General features: G+C 40.7%; 1 protein-coding gene across 1 annotated transcript; it reads left to right on the top strand.

Annotated features, from left to right (window-relative positions):
- Positions 1 to 1,594: 1,594 nt before the first annotated feature.
- On the top strand, positions 1,595 to 19,601 carry eftud2 (elongation factor Tu GTP binding domain containing 2). The gene is made up of 28 exons (XM_050068290.1): positions 1,595 to 1,728; positions 2,433 to 2,548; positions 2,635 to 2,797; positions 3,361 to 3,439; positions 4,535 to 4,610; positions 4,833 to 4,898; positions 4,998 to 5,033; positions 5,285 to 5,375; positions 5,476 to 5,558; positions 5,661 to 5,827; positions 6,069 to 6,193; positions 6,305 to 6,368; positions 6,600 to 6,690; positions 6,804 to 6,939; positions 7,341 to 7,468; positions 7,812 to 8,005; positions 8,789 to 8,900; positions 8,987 to 9,127; positions 9,455 to 9,556; positions 9,662 to 9,744; positions 10,149 to 10,235; positions 12,165 to 12,291; positions 12,991 to 13,078; positions 14,066 to 14,184; positions 14,498 to 14,592; positions 14,727 to 14,880; positions 18,813 to 18,920; positions 19,006 to 19,601. Exons 2-28 carry the CDS (start codon positions 2,444 to 2,446, stop codon positions 19,099 to 19,101), a joined length of 2,916 nt encoding a protein of 971 aa, XP_049924247.1. The 5' UTR covers positions 1,595 to 1,728; positions 2,433 to 2,443; the 3' UTR covers positions 19,102 to 19,601.
- Positions 19,602 to 20,207: the final 606 nt, after the last annotated feature.

Genomic DNA, 20,207 nt, shown 5'->3' with positions numbered 1-20,207 from the left:
TCTATAAGAGCCCTGAACCAATGAGATATTACTACATTCACATATGTCATTCCATATTGGAATCAATTTGCGCATGATATGGTGTGGGAGAAGGCTTCTAAACATTACCTACAAAGTAAAGGGATTTCGTAAAAACTCATTGAAAAATTCTATCCAGCTAAAAACTATGCTCAAAAGTATTTAAGAGAGACACTGATGTGAAGTGTAGTTTTTGTTATGGATGTCCAGAGACTGCTGGGTATTTATTTTTGCACTGCCCGAGTGTGCTTTTACTACTGAGAATATTGATGAGAATTTGTTTGAGGAATTTGTTGTTTGGTTTCCTAGTAAATAATACATAGAAGAGCACTCGTGAACTCATTATTATAATGGTCAAATTTCATATTCATAAATTCTTAGAAAGGAAATCATGCTTTATTGCATTTAGCAATGAGTTAAGATAAGATAAGATAAGATAAACATTATTGAGCCCACACTTGGGAGGAAATTGAAATTGAAACTGAAGGGTGACAGTTTATACTTAGATTAAAAAAAATAGAGATTAAAAAATAGAAAATATACAGCATATATACATATAAATATATAGTTCAACCAATACTAAAAAAATGAAGAAAAAAAAGCAATGAAAATTGCACAGTTTAATGAGCAAAGACTTCAGGGTGAAAATTGCACAGTTTAATGAGCAAAGACTTCAGGGGGAAAAATATTTTCTAAAGAATCTACACTTCCTTAAATATTAGTATAAATTAAGACCTGCAAATATGAATACAAAGCATCCCATATTTATTACACAGCATCTCAACAATGCATTCCAGGGCAGATCTGAATTTCAGTTTCGGCAGACAGAAATTCCTGTCAGTGCATGCAGTGTGCACATTTTGTAGTGGACAGCCATGGAGGATTCATTCAGCTGAACTAATTTAAATGTCAGTTATAAATGCCCATTGTAAATCTATTATACAGGCCTTATTCGGTATACATCTGATTGAATTTTTTTAAGTAATAATCTTGTTCCCTAAATACACAGACAGAGAGAGGGAGAGAGAGGTTGCGAGAGAGGGGCCATTTTTTTTTAAGTACATTTATTTTATGACCAACTGGAGTTGGATGTCACATTACAAATGAGTCTTCACCTTAAGATACAGCAAGCTGTTGTGTCTACTAGGCCTATTTATTTAATGCCTATCACCAACAGTCAGTGGTTATAAAAAAGTGTCAAGATTCAACAGTTTGTTTTACGTGCAGTGAAATTCAGGGAGTCATACTCTTAATCTTGCGATGAATTTAGAAACAAAACTTTCATAACATACCGAGTTGTAGTTGCGGACCGTGGCCACTAGAGGGCACTAATGGCACTCACGTCAGCCATCAACATTGCAAGAATGTCAAGCAATTAAAAATAAAACTTCATAATTTGCTGCAGTGACTATGGAGATATAGAGGTTTGGTTTAAGAAACAAGTAACGTAATCTTGAGCGATGCGGCGATATAACCTTCCACAATGATTGTGCTTTGAAAAGGTCGATTACGTGTCGAAGTCGTCTGGGGGCGATAGTGAGCGTAACTTTGAACGCTCACCGCTCTCAGAGATCAGTAGAAGAAGAAAGCCGGAAGGAGTATCTCATGCGCATGGCGCTATTTGGGAAATTATTTATCTTCTGAATACATACCCAACTTTTATCTTGTTTTGAAACCAGTTTTTGCTCACCGCAATTTAACGGAACACAGGTAAATTGGTTTTGCTGCCTCCTTATTTTAGTGAAGTGTTGCAAGCTAACGTTAGCTAACGGTAAATAGCAACGTAACAGAAACGTCGCCGTTAAGTCATTCATTTCTTTACCTGTTAGCCGATTAGCATGCTAGTTTTTGGCTCACTAATAGTGTTGCAAACACAAGAAAGTGTGTAGTTATCGACAACTTCTCACTAAATCCAAATTTCAGTTTAATAGTTTTGCTGACGTAAAGCTAGTATATGTTTGATGAAGATATCTAAACTGGCGGTGCATGTTATGCTACGTGCAAAGTTAGCATTGGTTGTGGTGGCAACTAGAGGTGCCTAATGGTAAGCTAATAGTAGTTATCAGTGGCTTTTGAAACACAAGCAAAGCTAATTCACATTACAGGACATACTACCATCACTACAGAGACGTGAACATGACTAAATTATTGATATTCATTGCCTCACACAGCTACACTTAATGTTTAGTTAACGTCATGTCAATAAAAACTGGCTGTAAGCTTGTTTAATTTGATACATGTCTAGTTGTATCCTGTTACGTCCTCTCTCCACAGAGAAAGCTAGTATTTGCTACTTAACGTTAATCTTCATTTATGTCGCAGCATGTTGTGTTTCTACTGGATCTCATTCACATAGTGGCTTTACCAAAAAACAAACTCTCTAACATTTAGTAACACATGACCCTCTCTTTCAGTTCTCTACAAGATGGAGGCTGATCTGTATGACGAGTTTGGAAACTATATTGGTCCAGAGCTGGACTCTGACGATGATGAAGATGATCTGGATGCAGAGGACAGGGATGTCGACGAGGTACGCTTCAAAATCAGTGTAAACAGTTATGCAGTACTTTAATTTGTTTATGCAGTATGTGGAAATCTAACTCTATTCTCTTGCAGGGTGATGAAGATGATGATGATGAGCCTGCTGATGCCGATGAGGATGTCCCCGGTATGGAGGTGGTCCTGCATGAGGACAAGAAGTACTATCCTACAGCAGAGGAGGTTTATGGGCCTGAAGTGGAAACTATTGTCCAAGAGGAAGACACACAACCTCTCACAGGTTAGATACAAAGAACAGTGTACGTTTAAGAATGTCGAGGATACACATCAAGGCTACCTGCACCTAATGTTTTTGTTTTTTGTATTATTGATTTATTTGTCCATTATTTTCTCAATGAATCATTCTGTCAATAAAATGTCACAACATTATGTAAAACACATGCCGTAATTTCCCAGAGCCCAAAGTGACGTCTTGAAATGGTTTGTTTTATCAGACTAACAGTCCAAAAATCCAAAGCTATCTGGTTTATAATTGTACATGACAAGGAAAAGAAAGAACTTCTCATATCTTAGAAGGATGAAGAGGTACCATCAAAACTTTGGCTGGTTTGCAAAAAAGAAAAGCTGTAACAATTATTCAGTTATCAGAATAGTTGCCAGCTAATTGTCTGTTGATTGACTAATCGAGTAATCAACTAATTGTTGCAGCTCTAATGCGCATAGTATTTGGTTACTTAATCCATATGCTGTTACATATTTTTATCAGGCGTGATAGATGCTAATAACTCATATGCTGTTCAGGTAAACATGCAAATAATAACTATGTTTTTCTCTTCTATCCAGAGCCCATCATCAAGCCTGTGAAGAACAAGCAGTTCACCCTGATGGAGCAGGAGTTGCCTGCCACTGTTTACGATATGGAGTAAGTCATCTTCACCAGGGCTGAGCAATATAGCAATATATTTTCAAGCAAGATATAGATTTCCACTTTTCCAAACAGCAATGCTAGTATGCATCTCTCCTCTGTCACACTCTCCACACAGCTCTGCCCCACTCAGTCACTCACAAGTTCTCCAGCAACACTAAGAGAGACACATTGCTGTTACTCTGTTTAATTCGTCTGATAATTCGTCTAGAGTGCGACATCCGTCTATATGTTGCACTTGCTACGCTAAGTCAGTCTGTGAGATGAATAAAATTACTGCAGCAGCACATGTGTAATATAGTGCTGGCTGCGTGTGTGTGAGGTGGATCTTAGCGCATCACAGTTCTTGTGACGTTGAGACAGCGCCTGGATGCAGGAGACAGATGTGTTTCAATAAATGCAGTGACAACACAGACATTTCATACACAAGACGTATATAATGCAGACAAAGTGTCTCTCGCTCCTTCCCTCCATCGGCCTCTCTGTTGATGCATAAATAAGATTGAAAGCCTTATTAAATAAAAATGTTTAAATCATTTTCCAGCACTAGATTCATTTGAAAGGTCATGGAAAATGACTTTTTATCTCCCCCCACAGAAATTGTTAATTATTTAAAGTACAATGGATTTAGGCCTTCTTGATACTTTTATACTTATATGATAGTTTTGTGCCCTGTGCTGCAAACCTTTGTAGCTACAGTGCTATGTTTAAAAAGTTAACGTACAGCGCTGCTGCTTATTTAATTTAAATTTTCATTTACATGTTGTGCAGCTATATATTTTCAAACAGGGGAAACAAATCCTTATCTCAGGTGTGGCTTCGACTTGCAGCTGAACGTGTGGCCCATTTTGCAGTAAATACCAAGATATATATGGTGTATTGCCATTTAGCCTGAAAATACTGAGATAAGAATTTTTGTCCATATCCCCAAGCCCTTAATCTAAAAAAAATATGACCATGATGTCCTTTTGTTTTGTCCAGACAACAGCACGCTTCTCTTCTGATCTTGTGTATTTCTCAGCACATTTCTTCCATTTACACGTGTTTGCTGTGTGTCTTTCAAGCTGTGATATCTCTCCTCTCTCTTGTCAGATTCCTTGCAGATCTGATGGACGGTCCTGAGCTAATCCGTAACGTCACACTGTGTGGTCACCTTCACCACGGCAAGGTTAGAGTCTGCCTTACAACTGCCTCTGGCTCGGTTTATCTTTTAGCTGTGTTTTTCTGCTCAGGGCTCTTGGGTGGCATTTTGCCAAACTGCACATGTGCTCCTAAGATGAAAATTTCAGAAGGACAGGAATGTTGTGGAGCATATGCTAATAACATGGCTGCACTTTATACTCAGTGGTGGCTCACGGGGATCTAATGAATTTCTTTTTTTTCTGTTCAGACCTGTTTCGTGGACTGCCTGATTGAACAGACGCACCCAGAAATCAGGAAGAGAGATGATGTGGACGTGAGTGTCGACTGTTATATTAAACACATTTTTGCTGTTTGTTACACTTAGCTTTTGTATATGACTGGAAAAACTAACATTGAATTATGACTTTTTCAGCTCCGATACACAGACATCCTCTTTACAGAACAGGAGGTGAGTGTTTGGTTGAATTGTAGCGTAATACTAACACTTTATTGCATCCTAAAGTACATTCGGTTACCATATATAAGATTGGCAAGGAATTGAAAATATGAAAATATGATCCACAAAAAATATAGTTTGACTGGACAGCTTGACTTACTCTTTTAAAGAGGTGAGATTTCAGAACCTTGTAGCCAGAAAAAATAATTTAAAGAAAATAGACTTGCTGCAAGAGTGATGTTTGTCTTGTGCTTTGTCCAAAGAGAGGAGTTGGTATCAAGAGCACCCCTGTCACAATGGTCCTGCCAGACTCCAGAGGCAAATCTTACCTTTTCAACATCATGGATACACCAGGTATTGTGTGAGCGACTGGATACTTTGTTTCCTGAATGTGTGCTTCGGGTTTTGCTGCATTATAGCAGAAGTGATATAAAACATTGTGTCTCCCTCAAAGGCCATGTGAACTTCTCTGATGAGGTCACGTCAAGCATCCGGATCTCAGACGGTGTTGTCCTTTTCATAGACGCAGCAGAAGGAGTGAGTCTTTTTGGTTTTCTCCCAATCCTCTCCTTTTTCTGCACATATGTCGACGGTCTTCAACCTTCCATATTTCTTAAACGTTTGTGTTTCTCTGCCCAGGTGATGCTGAACACAGAGCGTCTGATCAAACATGCGGTTCAGGAGCGTATGGCCATCACCATCTGCATCAACAAGGTGGACCGGCTCATCGTGGAGCTCAAATTGCCTCCCACAGATGCTTATTATAAACTTCGCCACATTGTGGATGAGGTCAACGGTTTGCTTAGGTAATACTTGAAACCCATGACAACACAGTGTCTGCACAGCAGGGATGGCTTCATGTGACAAAGAGCTTCATATTGGTGGGGGAAAATAAGATATTTTGTGGTTACTGCGATGTTAACGTAGAGAGCTTTGTTAATCCTTAAAATGCTCACAGGAATAATAAATATCTTTAAAATGGGAGGAACTTTTGTCTTTAGTGACAAAATCCGACACCTCATGTTGGTCATTTCCCTTCCTTCTCAGCACATACTCCACAGACGAGAACTTAGTGGTGTCTCCTCTCCTTGGAAATGTCTGCTTCGCCAGCTCTCAGTACAGCATCTGTTTCACCCTGGGGTCCTTTGCAAAGATCTACTCAGACACCTACGGTAAGATTACTCAGCACACGCTCTCATAAACAGTGAACAGACACATCCTTTTCTCACCTCATGCCCAGTGCAGTCAGTAAGGTATGAACTAACTCCTCCTTGTGTTTTCAGGTGACATCAATTATAATGAGTTTGCCAAGAGGCTTTGGGGAGACATTTATTTTAACCCCAAAACGTGAGTAACTCATTTGTATTTTAACAGAATGCTAATGTTTAATGCCATCTTCCTCTTTAAACACATTCTTATGGTATTTAAGGAGTGAGTATTTAATTTTTGTGTCTTCTCCTCCTGTTCCATGCTTTAGAAAGAAATTCAGAAAATGCAAAAATGTTGTACAGGTTTTCAATTAAAGCTCCAACCTCATCTGTCTGCCTGTATCCGTCATTTTCTTTTTCTCCTCTTCAGTCGCAAGTTTACAAAGAAAGCTCCCAGCAGTAACTCTCAGCGCAGCTTTGTGGAATTTGTCCTGGAGCCTCTCTACAAGATCCTCTCACAGGTTGGACAACATACATTGTGTGCAATAAGGCATCACAGCTAGCTCAACACTTTCAGGCCCCATCACACGCTGTCTGAGTGTGTAATCTTCACCCAAATCCTCTTTGTGTGCAGGTGGTTGGCGATGTGGACACATCTCTCCCCCGAGTTCTGGATGAGCTGGGGATCCACCTGACTAAAGAGGAGCTGAAGCTGAACATCAGACCCCTGCTGAGGCTCGTCTGTAACCGCTTCTTTGGAGAGTTCACTGGTATGGCCTTATTTCTTTTATCTGTCTTTTTGGTTTTGTTTGTGTTACTGTTTCAGCATTTTTGATGTTTTTCAGCATTGGTAGATGCTACATTTTACTAATGTTTATAAACACTTCATATGAAAGCTACTGGTAACTATAGATGGTTGTTATGTCCAGTGACTCCACAATTCAGCCTGTAACAACAATGTTTCATCGGCCTACTGTTTCAAAATCAAAGAAAACATTTATTATTGAGAGCCCTTCCTTAAGAACGTAGCACTGGTAGAGCGCTAAATATTTTTGACTTTATGAACACACAGACGTTTACATGAGGCATTTTTAGTAGGTTGGGCTATATTCTGATTATTAGTGAAATATAAGAGCCCATGTAAAGTCAAGCATGAATCTTTTCCCTACAGGCTTTGTGGACATGTGTGTACAGCACATCCCCTCACCACAGGAGGGTGCTAGGAACAAGATAGAGCACACATACACGGGAGGACTGGACTCAGACCTGGGGGAGAACATGGCAGAGTGCGACCCTGATGTGAGTATAATGGAAGCAGAGCAGGAGTCTCCTATTTATTGGCTGGTTAGAAGCAGATAGTGCAAATAGCTGCAATCTGTTTCTAGTCTAGTCGATAGTGTCATCCTGGCTGCTCTTACAGATTAAGCCAACAGGCTGTTTTAATTGTCTTGAAATAAACAAGCTGTTAATTAAGCCAATTTAAGACAAAGCCAGACATTAATCACAGTTTTCCGAGTTCCCTTTTAAAGTCTTACTGCCTTTTGCTGGAGAAAGTTACATTCCAGTGGTAAGACTTTCCTGCCCTATTTTCTGTCTCTCTCTTATCCCTCCTTCCTGCTCACCTCGTGTCTCCTGCCTTCAGGGTCCTTTGATGTGCCACACCACTAAGATGTACAGCACAGAGGACGGGGTTCAGTTCCATGCGTTTGGCAGGGTGCTGAGCGGGACCATTCAGGCAGGCCAGCCTGTCAAGGTCTTAGGAGAGAACTACACCCTTGAAGATGAGGAGGACTCTCAGGTCTGCACTGTGGGCCGTCTCTGGATCTCAGTTGCCAGGTACGCTGAGCGGGTTTCCTAAGTTTGTGAAGTCAAAAAAATCAATAATTATATGAAATAAATATCACTAGTCTTTAGGTTTGCTGCAGCAGTTGGTGTTATCGGCGTTACCCTGTGTTTGGACATACACCAATTACATTACTTGCCCAGTGTCCCCACTGTTGTCTCACTTTTTAGTTCGGACAGATGCAACGATAATAAGCTTCCCATGTCAGCTTCTTACATCAGCAGCAGCAGCAGAGTCGCAGCACAGAGTAGCTGGAGACAGAAATTACTTCTCACGTGACGAGAGTCAGGAGAGTTGACGGACAAGATGATGGCAGAGGATTTAGTGTCAAAGCAAAGTCCCTGTTTGGCAATATTTTGGATTAAAACCTGGTGCTAATAGGGAACCTGATAACATAAATGTGGGAAAAGGAATTGGTTACATCGCTAAGAAGGTTTGCAGTCGCCTTCAACTCACTGTAGCTGCTCCTTCATGTACCATTGTTAACTGGAATATTTCAAACCGATCCGTTGTCAGCAAATGTCAAAAATAACCATTGTCTTGTTTTGTAGATGCATTTTTCACCTGTTAAATGCTTTTAAATTGAAGCTGCAGCAGTAGGAAATGGTTAGTTTACATTAACAGTTACTTAATACAGTGCTTTACAGATGTAAGCCATCATCACCAAATATCTTAATGCCCGGAGTAATCGGTAACACCATTGTTGTCATGAGTTTTTTAAGTGGTGGAAAAATTTCCTCACTGTGGCATTCCTACTTTTTCATACACATTTTCAGATACCAAATTGAAGTGAACCGAGTGCCTGCTGGCAACTGGGTTCTCATCGAAGGTTGTGACCAGCCGATCGTCAAGACCGCTACGATCACAGAGCCCAGAGGGAATGAAGAAGTGAGACATCAGACAGAAATACCATCGAAATCTTTAAATACTGTATGAGAAACAGCATAGTTGACATTTTTTACTCTCTCTGACAGGCTCAGATTTTTAGGCCGCTTAAGTTCAACACAGCGTCAGTTATAAAGATTGCAGTGGAGCCCGTCAACCCCTCAGAGCTACCGAAGATGTTGGACGGGCTGAGGAAGGTCAACAAGAGCTATCCGTCTCTCACCACAAAGGTAAATCAACATACAAGTACAGTAGTGGGTCCAGTAGTGCCTTGTAGCAAGATTAGAAAAGGCTGTTAGGCTTGCACTATTTGGGAATTTCACTCCCTGCGACACAAGCTGAATAAACTACTAAATAACCTGTTAATAAAAGAGATAAGACTTTACATACTTTAAGTTGCACAACTGACCAGCTTTATAGCCTCCTGAAATCTGAAAATAAAACTGGGGACCATAAAGTAAGGGCAAATATGAAAACTACAAACTGATCTCAACAATAGTTATGTAGTTAATAAATTGTTCAAATCATAATTGTGTGTGCATGTCTTTATTTTTCAGGTGGAGGAGTCTGGAGAGCATGTTATCTTAGGGACAGGAGAACTCTACCTCGACTGTGTCATGCACGACCTGCGCAAGATGTACTCTGAGATCGACATCAAAGTAATTGTTCTCACTGCTTTCAAGAAAACAGCCAGAACTTGAAGGTACCACACAGGAGTGGAGCCTTTGTTTTCTTTGTGTAATTCTGCTCGTGTTTGTCCACAGGTTGCTGATCCTGTTGTGACCTTCTGTGAAACAGTGGTGGAGACATCATCACTGAAGTGCTTTGCTGAAACGCCGAACAAAAAGTGCGTATCAAACATATTGTCTTTGGGTCTTATTGTCACATACAGTGACATGAGTGGGACTAGTATAGTTTATTAAATTACATAGCCTTTTAGCTTTGGTTGTACAGATTTCAGGGACATGAAGCATTTGAAGATACTCCAAGAAATGACATCACAATAAGCAAAAATACCAACTTAGAAACTGGCAGACTTTCAATTGCAGAGTTCAAAGAGTTCATAATATTCTCTTAACGTTTCTAAAACTCCTACATGAATTGATATCAAGACTGTTGGATGATGCATTTCTTTTTGGGGAGTTCGGTTTGTGCGTTGCTGGAGTCATTGTCAGAGTTAGTCCTTCCCTTTGGCGGAGTGTCTTCCTAACCCAGAGTGAGTGATTGACAGCTGTGTGATGTGATTGACAGGAATAAGATCACCATGATTGCTGAGCCCTTGGAGAAGGGGCTGGCTGAGGACATCGAGAACGAAGTGGTGCAGATCACATGGAACAGGTACGATGAAGAAGATATCACCATCTCCTAATTAACTGAAATGATATAATGTGCCCTTCATGTTAGACATATCTGTAGATGTTCCCCATTTCAGTCTGATATGGTAGTAGCCTTATTAATTTCTCCATATGACGGAGCCATACTGACCAATCATTCATTCTGATTATTCTCTCGGTTAGCGGGGATAAATGAGCCGACACGTACCAATGATGATTGCTTCTTTAATTAAATGCTGTCATTGAAGAAGGTAGAGAGATATAGAAATGCCCAGGGCTGAAATTGTCATTTAAAAAGTGCAGTTATTGGATTTGTGCCTCATATTCCTCCAGAATATATATAAATATATAGGTGTGTTACCCAGTTTTCTACAAGCCATCATGCATGGGAGGTGAGAGGTGTGCACTGTCTGGTGTTCATGCCATCAATTTTCATTTTTAAATTGGAAGTGACAGCCATGTGTTGCTATTTGATAACTGCTTTAAATCAGTTCGGTGTGTTGTTTTATTTCATTTTATTTCATATTATTATTTTATATTATTTCAGTTTTGAAAACTTTCAGAACTGCAGTACAATGTGACCACAATAGAGTACATGTGCTTCACCATGTCAGTTTGAAAGTGGCACTAGAAACTAATGCTTAATATAAAAGCAACGTTCATTTCTGATATATGTAACATTGATCATCTCCTTGAAATGCAATGTGTGTCTTTGAAACTTTGAGTCGTGGCATTTATGAGGATGCCACTTGACCACTTGACACACACCACCTGCCTGCCCAAATATTGTTGCAGACTGAGTACGCCCTCTTATGGCAACAGCACTCCCTGATGGCAGTGCCCCCCTCAGCAGGAATGTGACAAAGAGCTGAAGGCATCCACTCGGCCTCTAAATTCTAAAGTTCCCAATCTGATCAAGTATCCATGGGGTATGCCAGTATCCCAGAGCCAAGTCTGATCCACAGTGGGGCCTCCTTGGATCGGACTTGGAACGGACCTGTCAAGGCATGAACGCAGGACCTCGGGAGGTGTCCTGTTGTGTCTGGCACCAGGGTGTTGGCAGCGGATCCTTTGAGTCATGTGGGTTTCAAAGTGGGGTACTAGCATGTTCCAATGGGTGGGATTTGGGGAGTTTGGAGGCCAGGTCGACGCCTTGAGCTCTCTGTCCCGTTCCTTGTGCAATTTTGGAGCAGTTTTTGTGGTGTAGCATCGTGCATTGTCCTCCTGGAGGGCACTGCCATCAGGGAGTGCTGTACTTGGTCTGCAGTGGTATTTAGTTGGGTGCTAAGTGTTCAGCGGTATCCATATGAATGCCAGGACCCAAGGTTTCCCAGGCAAACATTGCATTGTATCAAGATGATGAATGTTGTTCACTTCATCTCTCAGTGATTTTAATGTTTTGGCTGATTGGTGTATATCTTTGTTTAAAAATTGTTTAAAATATATACAGTATGACATTTCTGTGTTTAAGTATTTAAGTAAAGGACAGCCTTCTGTACTTTGTGACAAGTGTGTGTGCGTTAAAAATCCTCCTTCGTATATTGATCAGTTCACTCACAGTAATTGAATCATGCACTAAAAGCATACATGAATTTCCCCGTCTCTGTGACATGATGAGCATGCGTGAGTGTGTGTGTGTGTGTGTGTGTGTGTGTGTGTGTGTGTGTGTGTATGTATGTGTGTGTTCTGTTCGAGAGTGACTTCCTGTCAGTCCTCGGCTCATCTGTTAGGCCATCTGGACCCAGCGGTGCCAGCATGGAGTAGCAATGCCAAAGAAGTGACATACTTCACACACCATTAAACTAAACCTTCGCTCTACTCCTCCTCTTCCATTAACCCCTCTGCCCCCGATCAACCAATCTCCTTAATGTCCCCACTGACACAACGTGCAGAGCTGATTTCAACCAGTGGCTGTTCTGTTTCCTCACGGCAGGAAGAAGCTGGGAGAGTTTTTCCAGACAAAGTACGATTGGGATCTGCTGGCCGCCAGGTCCATCTGGGCCTTTGGACCAGACACCACGGGGCCAAACATCCTTGTAGATGACACACTGCCCTCTGAGGTGAGTCTTATATGAGCCAGGCAGGTGAATTACAGCTCAGTAGGTTTAGAAAATACACATTCATTGCTGCATAGTTCTTACTCCAAATGTTTAGAGCCATATATAGCTGTGACTAAAAAATATTTTGATTTTAGTTTATGTTTTAAAATATAATATCCCAGCGTCTAAAGTCATACACTCAAATTTTATCAGACCAACAATTCAAACCCCCCAAATATTAAATTTACAAACAGAAGAAACAGCAAATCCTCAACCACGAGAAGCTGCATCCAGTAAATGTTTGTCAACTTTGCTTGTTAAAGTAATCATAGTCATAGAGTCGTAGTCATAAAACTTTGACTAGTTGGTTGAGTTATCATTTCTAATCTAAAGCTATGCATTTCTTTGAATCTATAACCCAGATGACCGTTATTAAATTATTGCTAATTTATATAGCATTAACACCAACTAGGACGTTGTTACCAGTCAAACATCAATCATGAAACATTTGAGTTTGAGATGCCAAAAAAAAAAGCAAAAATCCCTAAATGACGAGAAAGTGAGAATCAGTACTTTTCAAATTTGTTCATTCACATTTATTTACATCTGTAAATCAGGATAATAATTACACAAAGCTACTGAAGTCTATAAGGTTTTGCTTGATAACACATCCCATCAGAGAACAAGCGTAACTCTTGTTTGTCGTCTTTTTCTCTTCAGGTGGACAAGGCGCTGCTCGGCTCAGTCAAAGACAGCATCGTTCAGGGCTTTCAGTGGGGCACCAGAGAGGGACCTCTGTGTGACGAGCGTAAGTTCTCTCCTCTTTCTTTTTCACCCCTGAAACATGCTGGTTTTAGGAATAAACCTTTGTTTTCTGTGGAATTTCCTCTCCTAGCGTTGGGACTAGGAATTAATTCAGTGAAACAGGACTCCTGGGAATACACATCCAAATTGTTTCCCTTTATGTGAAAAATAACAGGATAATGGGAAGGACTAGTTACGTTCTAGGTGTAAACCGATTAGGCTTATGTGTACAAAGTACACAAATCAGGCCTATATAATGATATGTTCTCCTCTGTGGATGCGGTTCTGGGGATTCAGCAGGAATGCAAAACTCAGCAGCACAACGGGACCTTCCATTTGGCCAAACAGAGACATCTGTTATAGGCTCTTTTATCTTAATTATGCCAACACAACACAATGTATGCACCAGCTTTGCGTGAAAATACTCCAAAGGATTGAATAATGAAGAGCACAATACAGAATCTATCTCATCTTAATAGGAAGACTTTTTAAATGCCAAATTATCCGCTTTAAAGAATTTGTTTGTACAATGAAAACTATTATTATAATATACAAATATTACTTCCATGAGGCTGTTTTCAGCAGACAGATTACAGGCAATGAACTTGGCATTTCATATTTCCCACAGATATAGAGAAGTTCAAGCTGCATGTGAAATCTGTGTAATGTCAATTCTAATGTTGATTAACATAAATTGTTTTCTTTTGCCTAAATAATTGTTAATACCATTAAATAATAGACAGAAGTGGACAGATAGGGAGCTCACATGTTTATGCATATTTCTCTTTGTTGCATTTAGTGTTGCTTGTTATATGTGAAGGTACCTTAAAAATAAATCCATTTCCTGGGATTTCAGGGACGGTGTGCTCCTGCTCCTGGGACAGGGAAAAATATTAATCCCTGGTTGGGAACATTATGCAGTGCGCATAAGGAAATATTTTTTCCTCATCAGTGTTCTGTTACCATAACTCAGTCTCTCTGCTGCCCTCAGCCATCAGGAATGTCAAGTTTAAGATCCTTGACGCGGTGATTGCTCAGGAGCCTCTCCACAGAGGAGGAGGCCAGGTCATCCCCACAGCCAGGAGAGTGGTGTACTCTGCTTTCCTTATGGTGAGATCATCCTCCCTAAGCCTATTCTTCTCCTCGTCTGCCATTAACTCCTCCAGACTTCATTTTCATCTTCACTTTCTTTAATGTTCCATTACCGTGATTACGGTTCGGATTCTGCTGACGTGCGTTCTTTTTAATTGTAGAGCGATACGTTGCTCTTTCACAATTTTGGCTTCTTTCCTCATCTCCTTTGGCTCTTTCGCTGCCCTTCATCATAAATCCATAGGTCAGCTATACATGGGCCAGCCATACTGTTCTTTTTTTATCCAGGCTTTTGTCCTGCCTCTAATGTATGGTCTCCCTTGTGTCGCAGGCCACTCCAAGGTTGATGGAGCCCTATTACTTCGTTGAGGTCCAGGCTCCAGCTGATTGTGTATCTGCCGTCTACACAGTGCTGGCTCGAAGGAGGTTGGTATACTCTCTTTATCCTGAAAACAAGTGTCAGCCCAAGCAGAAATGTAATGTATTGATAACATTTGCTGATACTGAAATACAGATATTTGAGTTTTTAAAAATGTAATCCTGTGATTGTCATCTAACAGGGGTCACGTCACTCAGGATGCACCTATTCCAGGGTCTCCTCTGTACACCATTAAAGCTTTCATCCCAGCCATCGACTCCTTCGGCTTTGAGACAGACCTTCGCACACATACACAGGGACAGGCGTTTGCTCTGTCTGTGTTCCATCACTGGCAGGTAAATAAACAGCTTTTCTTCAAATGAACACAACACAGAAAATAAGCTAAATAAAATGCAGATAAATGCGTGTTTCCATCCACTACTGATGATGAACAGTTGGTTGTGGTAATTCTCCAGCCATTAAGCCATACGTACATTTCAAGAGTTAATGGTCGCTGTAATCATCTGGCTGTGACGAGATCCCTTCCTAATGTGATTTTAGTGGAAGTGATGGAGGACAAAATCCACAGTCCTTACTCTGTGTATATATACATCTAAATTTTAAGCTAATATGAGCCACATCAGACAAAACAAATGGGTATTTAATTCTCTCTAAATCCCTTTGCTATCATTGAAATGCAGCTCAGCAAGGAAATGCTGTCCTGGGAAACAAAATGGGGGAAATTTGCACTAAAAGAACTCACTTTAAAAGAATAATACCCACTTGGTTTGACTAACGGCTGCTGGAGCCTCATATGAGCTTCAAAGTAACTTAACTTTGAAATGCATCGTTGCACAAAAAAAGGAATGTGGATTTTGTCCCCCATCTCTTCCACTAGGGACACTTTAGAAAGGCCAGTTTGAAGAGGAGGATGATCACAGCAACTGATAACTTTCAGTTTTGCATATTGTCATGGGAGAAATGTTTTTAGGCAGACTTGAAAACAATGTTGAGAGGGTCTGTCATGTTAACTACTTTTGTTGGACGATGTAGTGTCCCAGAAATACTTGCAATAAATGACATCATTGTCATTTTGAGAACATTTTATGCCACTGATATAATTAAAATAATACAATAGCATAATAATGCAAGTACGTCCTTTCAAGGAGCAGTTAAATTTGTTGAGAATATTCAGACACTGAAATATGAAAGAAATATTTTAACTTTTTTTTAAAAGTCATAACACTTGTTAATATATACAAGAAAGTATTATGTTAAATCTATTTGACCCACAATTAAGAGCCCATAATTACTCAGTTTCAGACTGATGGCACTTATGACTAATAGACAAGCTTAGCAAAGCTCCGGGAACACAGCAGTTACCTCCACAATCTGGCTGGTGTGCTCCATTTGGCTCCCCAGGATGGACGGCCTGGGAGCTGTGAGGTTTGCTGGTGGTTTTAGGGAGCGGAGGAAAGATGTTGTTGGAGGTTAAAACTACAAATGACAGATTTTTTGGCCAGTTGGCAGGCGTTTGCAATCAGACTATGTGCTTCTCAGGCTACCCGTAAGGTACGCTGTGTTGTCTTTAAAGTGTTATTTTAATTTATTTGAGACTCATGCAAGTAGGCGGGGTGGAGAGAAAAAAAAAAAATTATGGCGAAAACGTAGTTTCTTCCAACACTTAAGATAAAAATATTCACAAACGAAAAAACACTAATGGTCGGTGATAAGTAGTGTTTAACTTTTGATTGAACACTAAATTAAAACCCTCGGCGCACACTGCAGCACAATCAAATAGATGCGCAACGAATGACAAATCTGATATCTTAATTTGGTGTCCCTCTGTCACCCGTACACATCCTCACATGCACAAACACCATCACACGTTTACTTGCTCACATGCACCGACTCTCACACACGCAAAAACTGAGGCAGCTTGTGCAGCAGAGTGACCAACCTTGTGCACATGTCTGCCACTCTGGCTAAATTCATTGTGATGTGGAGTGTTGAGTCATTAAGTTTAAGTATAATGTAGCTGTCTGTGTCCATGCCTGCCATGTCTGACGTGTGTTTGTGTCTGCACTCTGTGGAGCTGTGTCAGTGAAAATTAACTCCACTTAGGGAGGATTAATACTTAACAGCAAAGTCATTCGTCTGGAAGAAAAAAGGTTTTCCTCAGTACAAATATTTAATGTTTTATCCCCTTGAGGTGAAAATGCAAGTGTTAGACAAGATACTAGACATGAATTATTTATTTACAGCCCTGTCTAAACACTGAAAAAAAGATGTATTATGGAGTGATCCTTTGGGACCATACAGAATACATGAAAACCACTCTTGACATTTGATCAAGCCTCTATTTCCACACCGTTTACAGTAATGGTTTAGGCCAGAATGTATTATTTAATGTCTGTTATTGTAGTTGTCAGGGGATTTTCAGAGCGCAAATCATGACACACAACTTGCTTTGTAAACTAAATATGAGGCAGAGCACCAAACAGTTATGAAATCAGATTTCCCCTGGGATTATTCCTGAAATTTCGCTGAAATATACCGTTCCACTTACGCGGCCCAGTGTGATGATTTATTACCACATCCTCTCGTCCTAGGTTGTCAGTCCTGAACACAAAATGCCCTGGTCCCAGAAGACACCCCTGGGGTCCGATACCAATTACCGCCCCAAATTACCTTTTTAAACGTCAAATACAGAGTTTGTATCTGACATAATCAACACTCTGAATGTTCTCCTCTGCTCTTGGCTTCAACAGACGTTATTCCTGTTGGCACATATCGATTAAACTGCCCTAGAAAACAGGAATGACAAGGGAGTCCCTGAACTGTGTTGTTTACCTCATTAAACTCAAGAGGCTATGTGTGCCTCCCTCATTAGTTTGATTATGTACTGCCAGTATTGGCATGCAAACAGCACAGTGTTGAGTTACTGTTGTTAGCAGCTCCCATCCATCTGTTGATTGGGCTTCAGCCACTCCATTGATTATTTTTTTCCTTTTCCTCCCGTGTAATCTTTCCCCGAGGCCGGGAACGTCTTATTTAGTCCACTCTACCCTACCTTTTCCAGATCCAGCCTTCCCTCTCTTCCTTTCCCTCCTCTCTTTGTGTTCAGGAGGGGATGTATCATGTATCCATGACATTGAAATCATATTGTGAAGGTCTTACTATGAGCTCCATAAGATAATGGATTTAGTGAATCATTTTAAAAGCCTGTGAACACTTGCTTCTTGTTGCTCAACCTGCTAACACTGCACTGGTCACAAACTGAAGGAGTGTGCACGTTGCTTTTCCCATCACGTTGATGGACACACTCCTGACTCAGTAACAATGGGACAGATCTGCAGCTGAATCAGATATTCAGTGAAAGGTCGGGGCCACCATTAGAAGTGTCCACTCAGTTTGTTAAAGCTCAAAATTTGATGCATGTTGTCAGATTGTTTCTCAGATTAGGCTCGGGTGGATTCCCTCTGTTGACCAGTCAAAGCTGCCATTCGCTCCTTGCACGATATGAGGGAAGTGTGCGAGAGCATTGTTGAATTTTGAACATCTCGGTTCTCTTGGACTGTGAAAAAAGAGGAGAAACTGGTGGAGCTGTGAAGTAAACAAGAGTCTGTGTTTAATTCAGCCTGTATCTGATCCACCAACCAGATTATTTTAGTGAGAAATCTTAATTTTAAACGGCTCGCCTCTAATTCCCACAATCTCCTCCCACTAAAATAGCACAGCTAACCAGGGGAGGCTGGTGGCAAGTTGAGGCGACGATTTCAAAATGTGAAGTTTGTACTTAAATCCTGTTTATCTTTATAGAGTATATTGATGCCAAATTGACAAGAATACTGTCACGATGACTCCTTTTATCTGGTGTTCTAGAGTTACGTGTTTTTCCAGACATGAAGGAATTGTTAATATGTCATATTTCTTAAATGGAGTTAGGAGCATATTGTTTTTCACCAGGAGCAGGATGGCCAAATAATCTCAGGAGAAATGCTGCTGTCTTGCAGTGACCCTGCAAGATCCCCAGTCTCTGCAATATCTTATAATGACTGACTAAAACCTCAAATCGTCTTTAGATGTTAGAGGCTGTCAGACTTAAGTCTCTTAGAAGTCTCTTCATAGTCTTCTAGTGTGTGGTAGGCATAATTTAAAAATCCTTGAGTGCAGTATCGCAGTCTTTCGCAATGTGTATCTCACAAGTTGACATCGCAAATATGATGAAAAGCTACATATTGTGCAGCTCTACTCTGGGTTAACTGGACTTTATATTTCCTTTCAGATCGTCCCAGGTGACCCTCTGGACAAGAGTATTGTCATCAGGCCTCTCGAGCCTCAACCTGCCCCCCACCTGGCCAGAGAGTTCATGATCAAAACCCGAAGGCGCAAGGTCAGCCTTTTGTTTACCTGTTTATCCTTTGGTTTTTCACAGTTGGTGGTAAATTTGACTAATCTCCGCACGTGTTGTTCTGCAGGGTCTGAGCGAGGATGTGAGTATCAGCAAGTTCTTCGACGATCCTATGTTGTTGGAGCTGGCCAAGCAGGACGTGGTGCTTAACTACCCCATGTGAGACTGCAACACTGACCGCAAACCATAACTGCAACGCCAAAACCTCGACTGGTCACTCATCGGCACATCCTACTGTTTTATGGATTTTGGGGAAATAATCCGCACATAATTCATAAAAATAGATTTAGGTTACACAGTGGTTATTCTGGATCTCCAAAGACCTTCATTGCCATTTTAGAACGTCGTCTCCCATTTCCTACTGGAAATCCCCAAACCAACACTTTTAAAGATCCTTAACAAAGGGAGATCACCTGGATCGACCATTAGAGTCTTTCTGTTGCAGAAGAGTTGTGCTCTTTCCTTTTGGAAAGCAGCTGTCAAAAGATTGCAGACGTTTGTTGTGTCTCATTTTTCTTGTTATATGTTTATTTTTTAATGTACAAATTGTCACTGTTTTTGTAGAATAAGAACTTGGAAACCTTTTTTTAAAAAAAGAGAAGAAATTGGATGTTATTGATCTGGTGTGTTTAAATAAAAAGTCTTTGTAATAATTCAAAGAAAGATGTCTCATATATCTGAACCATCTCTGACTATGACATCCTCACAATAACGCAGCTGTTGAGGGCTTCTGTAGCTGAGATACTGTGTATGTAATTGTTACTTGGAAAGCTTGAGTGCAGTGGACTCAATTCTCTGTTTGTAGGTGCAGACTAGTGCTATGTTGGAGCTGATGGTTTGAGTGACTGGTGTCTGTTTGGGACGCTGTGTGGGCGGTGACTGATGGACAGGCTGTGGGATGGTTGGAGGCAGGTGGAGAGGAACCAAAGGTTAGGGTCACATGGCCATATAAGAGGAAAAAGGAATGATGCAGCATGTCAAAGATGACAGTTGTCACCAAAGCAACGTGACTATTGACATCTGGGTTATCTGATAATTAAAAGTTTGCTCGCTTTTGGATCATAAATGGCAGTGAGAGAGAGAGATGCTTATGTGCTGTATGATTTCTGCAGCTGCTCGCGGTTACGTGAACCAGCTTAGCTTAGGTCAGGGATACACAACTTGTTATGCCCGGGGGCAACTGTTGCAAAATGACAGGAGGCCAGGGGCCAGATAGTAAACAAACATTAATAATTCATATATAAATAATTAGCCAAGGGTCCTGTCAGG

The sequence above is a fragment of the Epinephelus moara genome, chromosome 18, assembly GCF_006386435.1.
Source record: "Epinephelus moara isolate mb chromosome 18, YSFRI_EMoa_1.0, whole genome shotgun sequence".
In the NCBI taxonomy this organism is placed as follows: Eukaryota; Metazoa; Chordata; class Actinopteri; order Perciformes; family Serranidae; genus Epinephelus; species Epinephelus moara.
This window is presented reverse-complemented; position numbering and strand designations above follow the sequence as displayed.

Excerpts from the sequence above, each read along its gene's own strand:
- eftud2 (XM_050068290.1), top strand. The coding sequence starts at position 2,444 with ATGGAGGCTGATCTGTATGACGAGTTTGGAAACTATATTGGTCCAGAG. Across the intron at positions 5,376-5,475 it reads CAACATCATGGATACACCAG|GCCATGTGAACTTCTCTGAT; the intron begins GTATTGTGTGAG and ends TCTCCCTCAAAG. Across the intron at positions 6,369-6,599 it reads ATTTATTTTAACCCCAAAAC|TCGCAAGTTTACAAAGAAAG; the intron begins GTGAGTAACTCA and ends TCTCCTCTTCAG.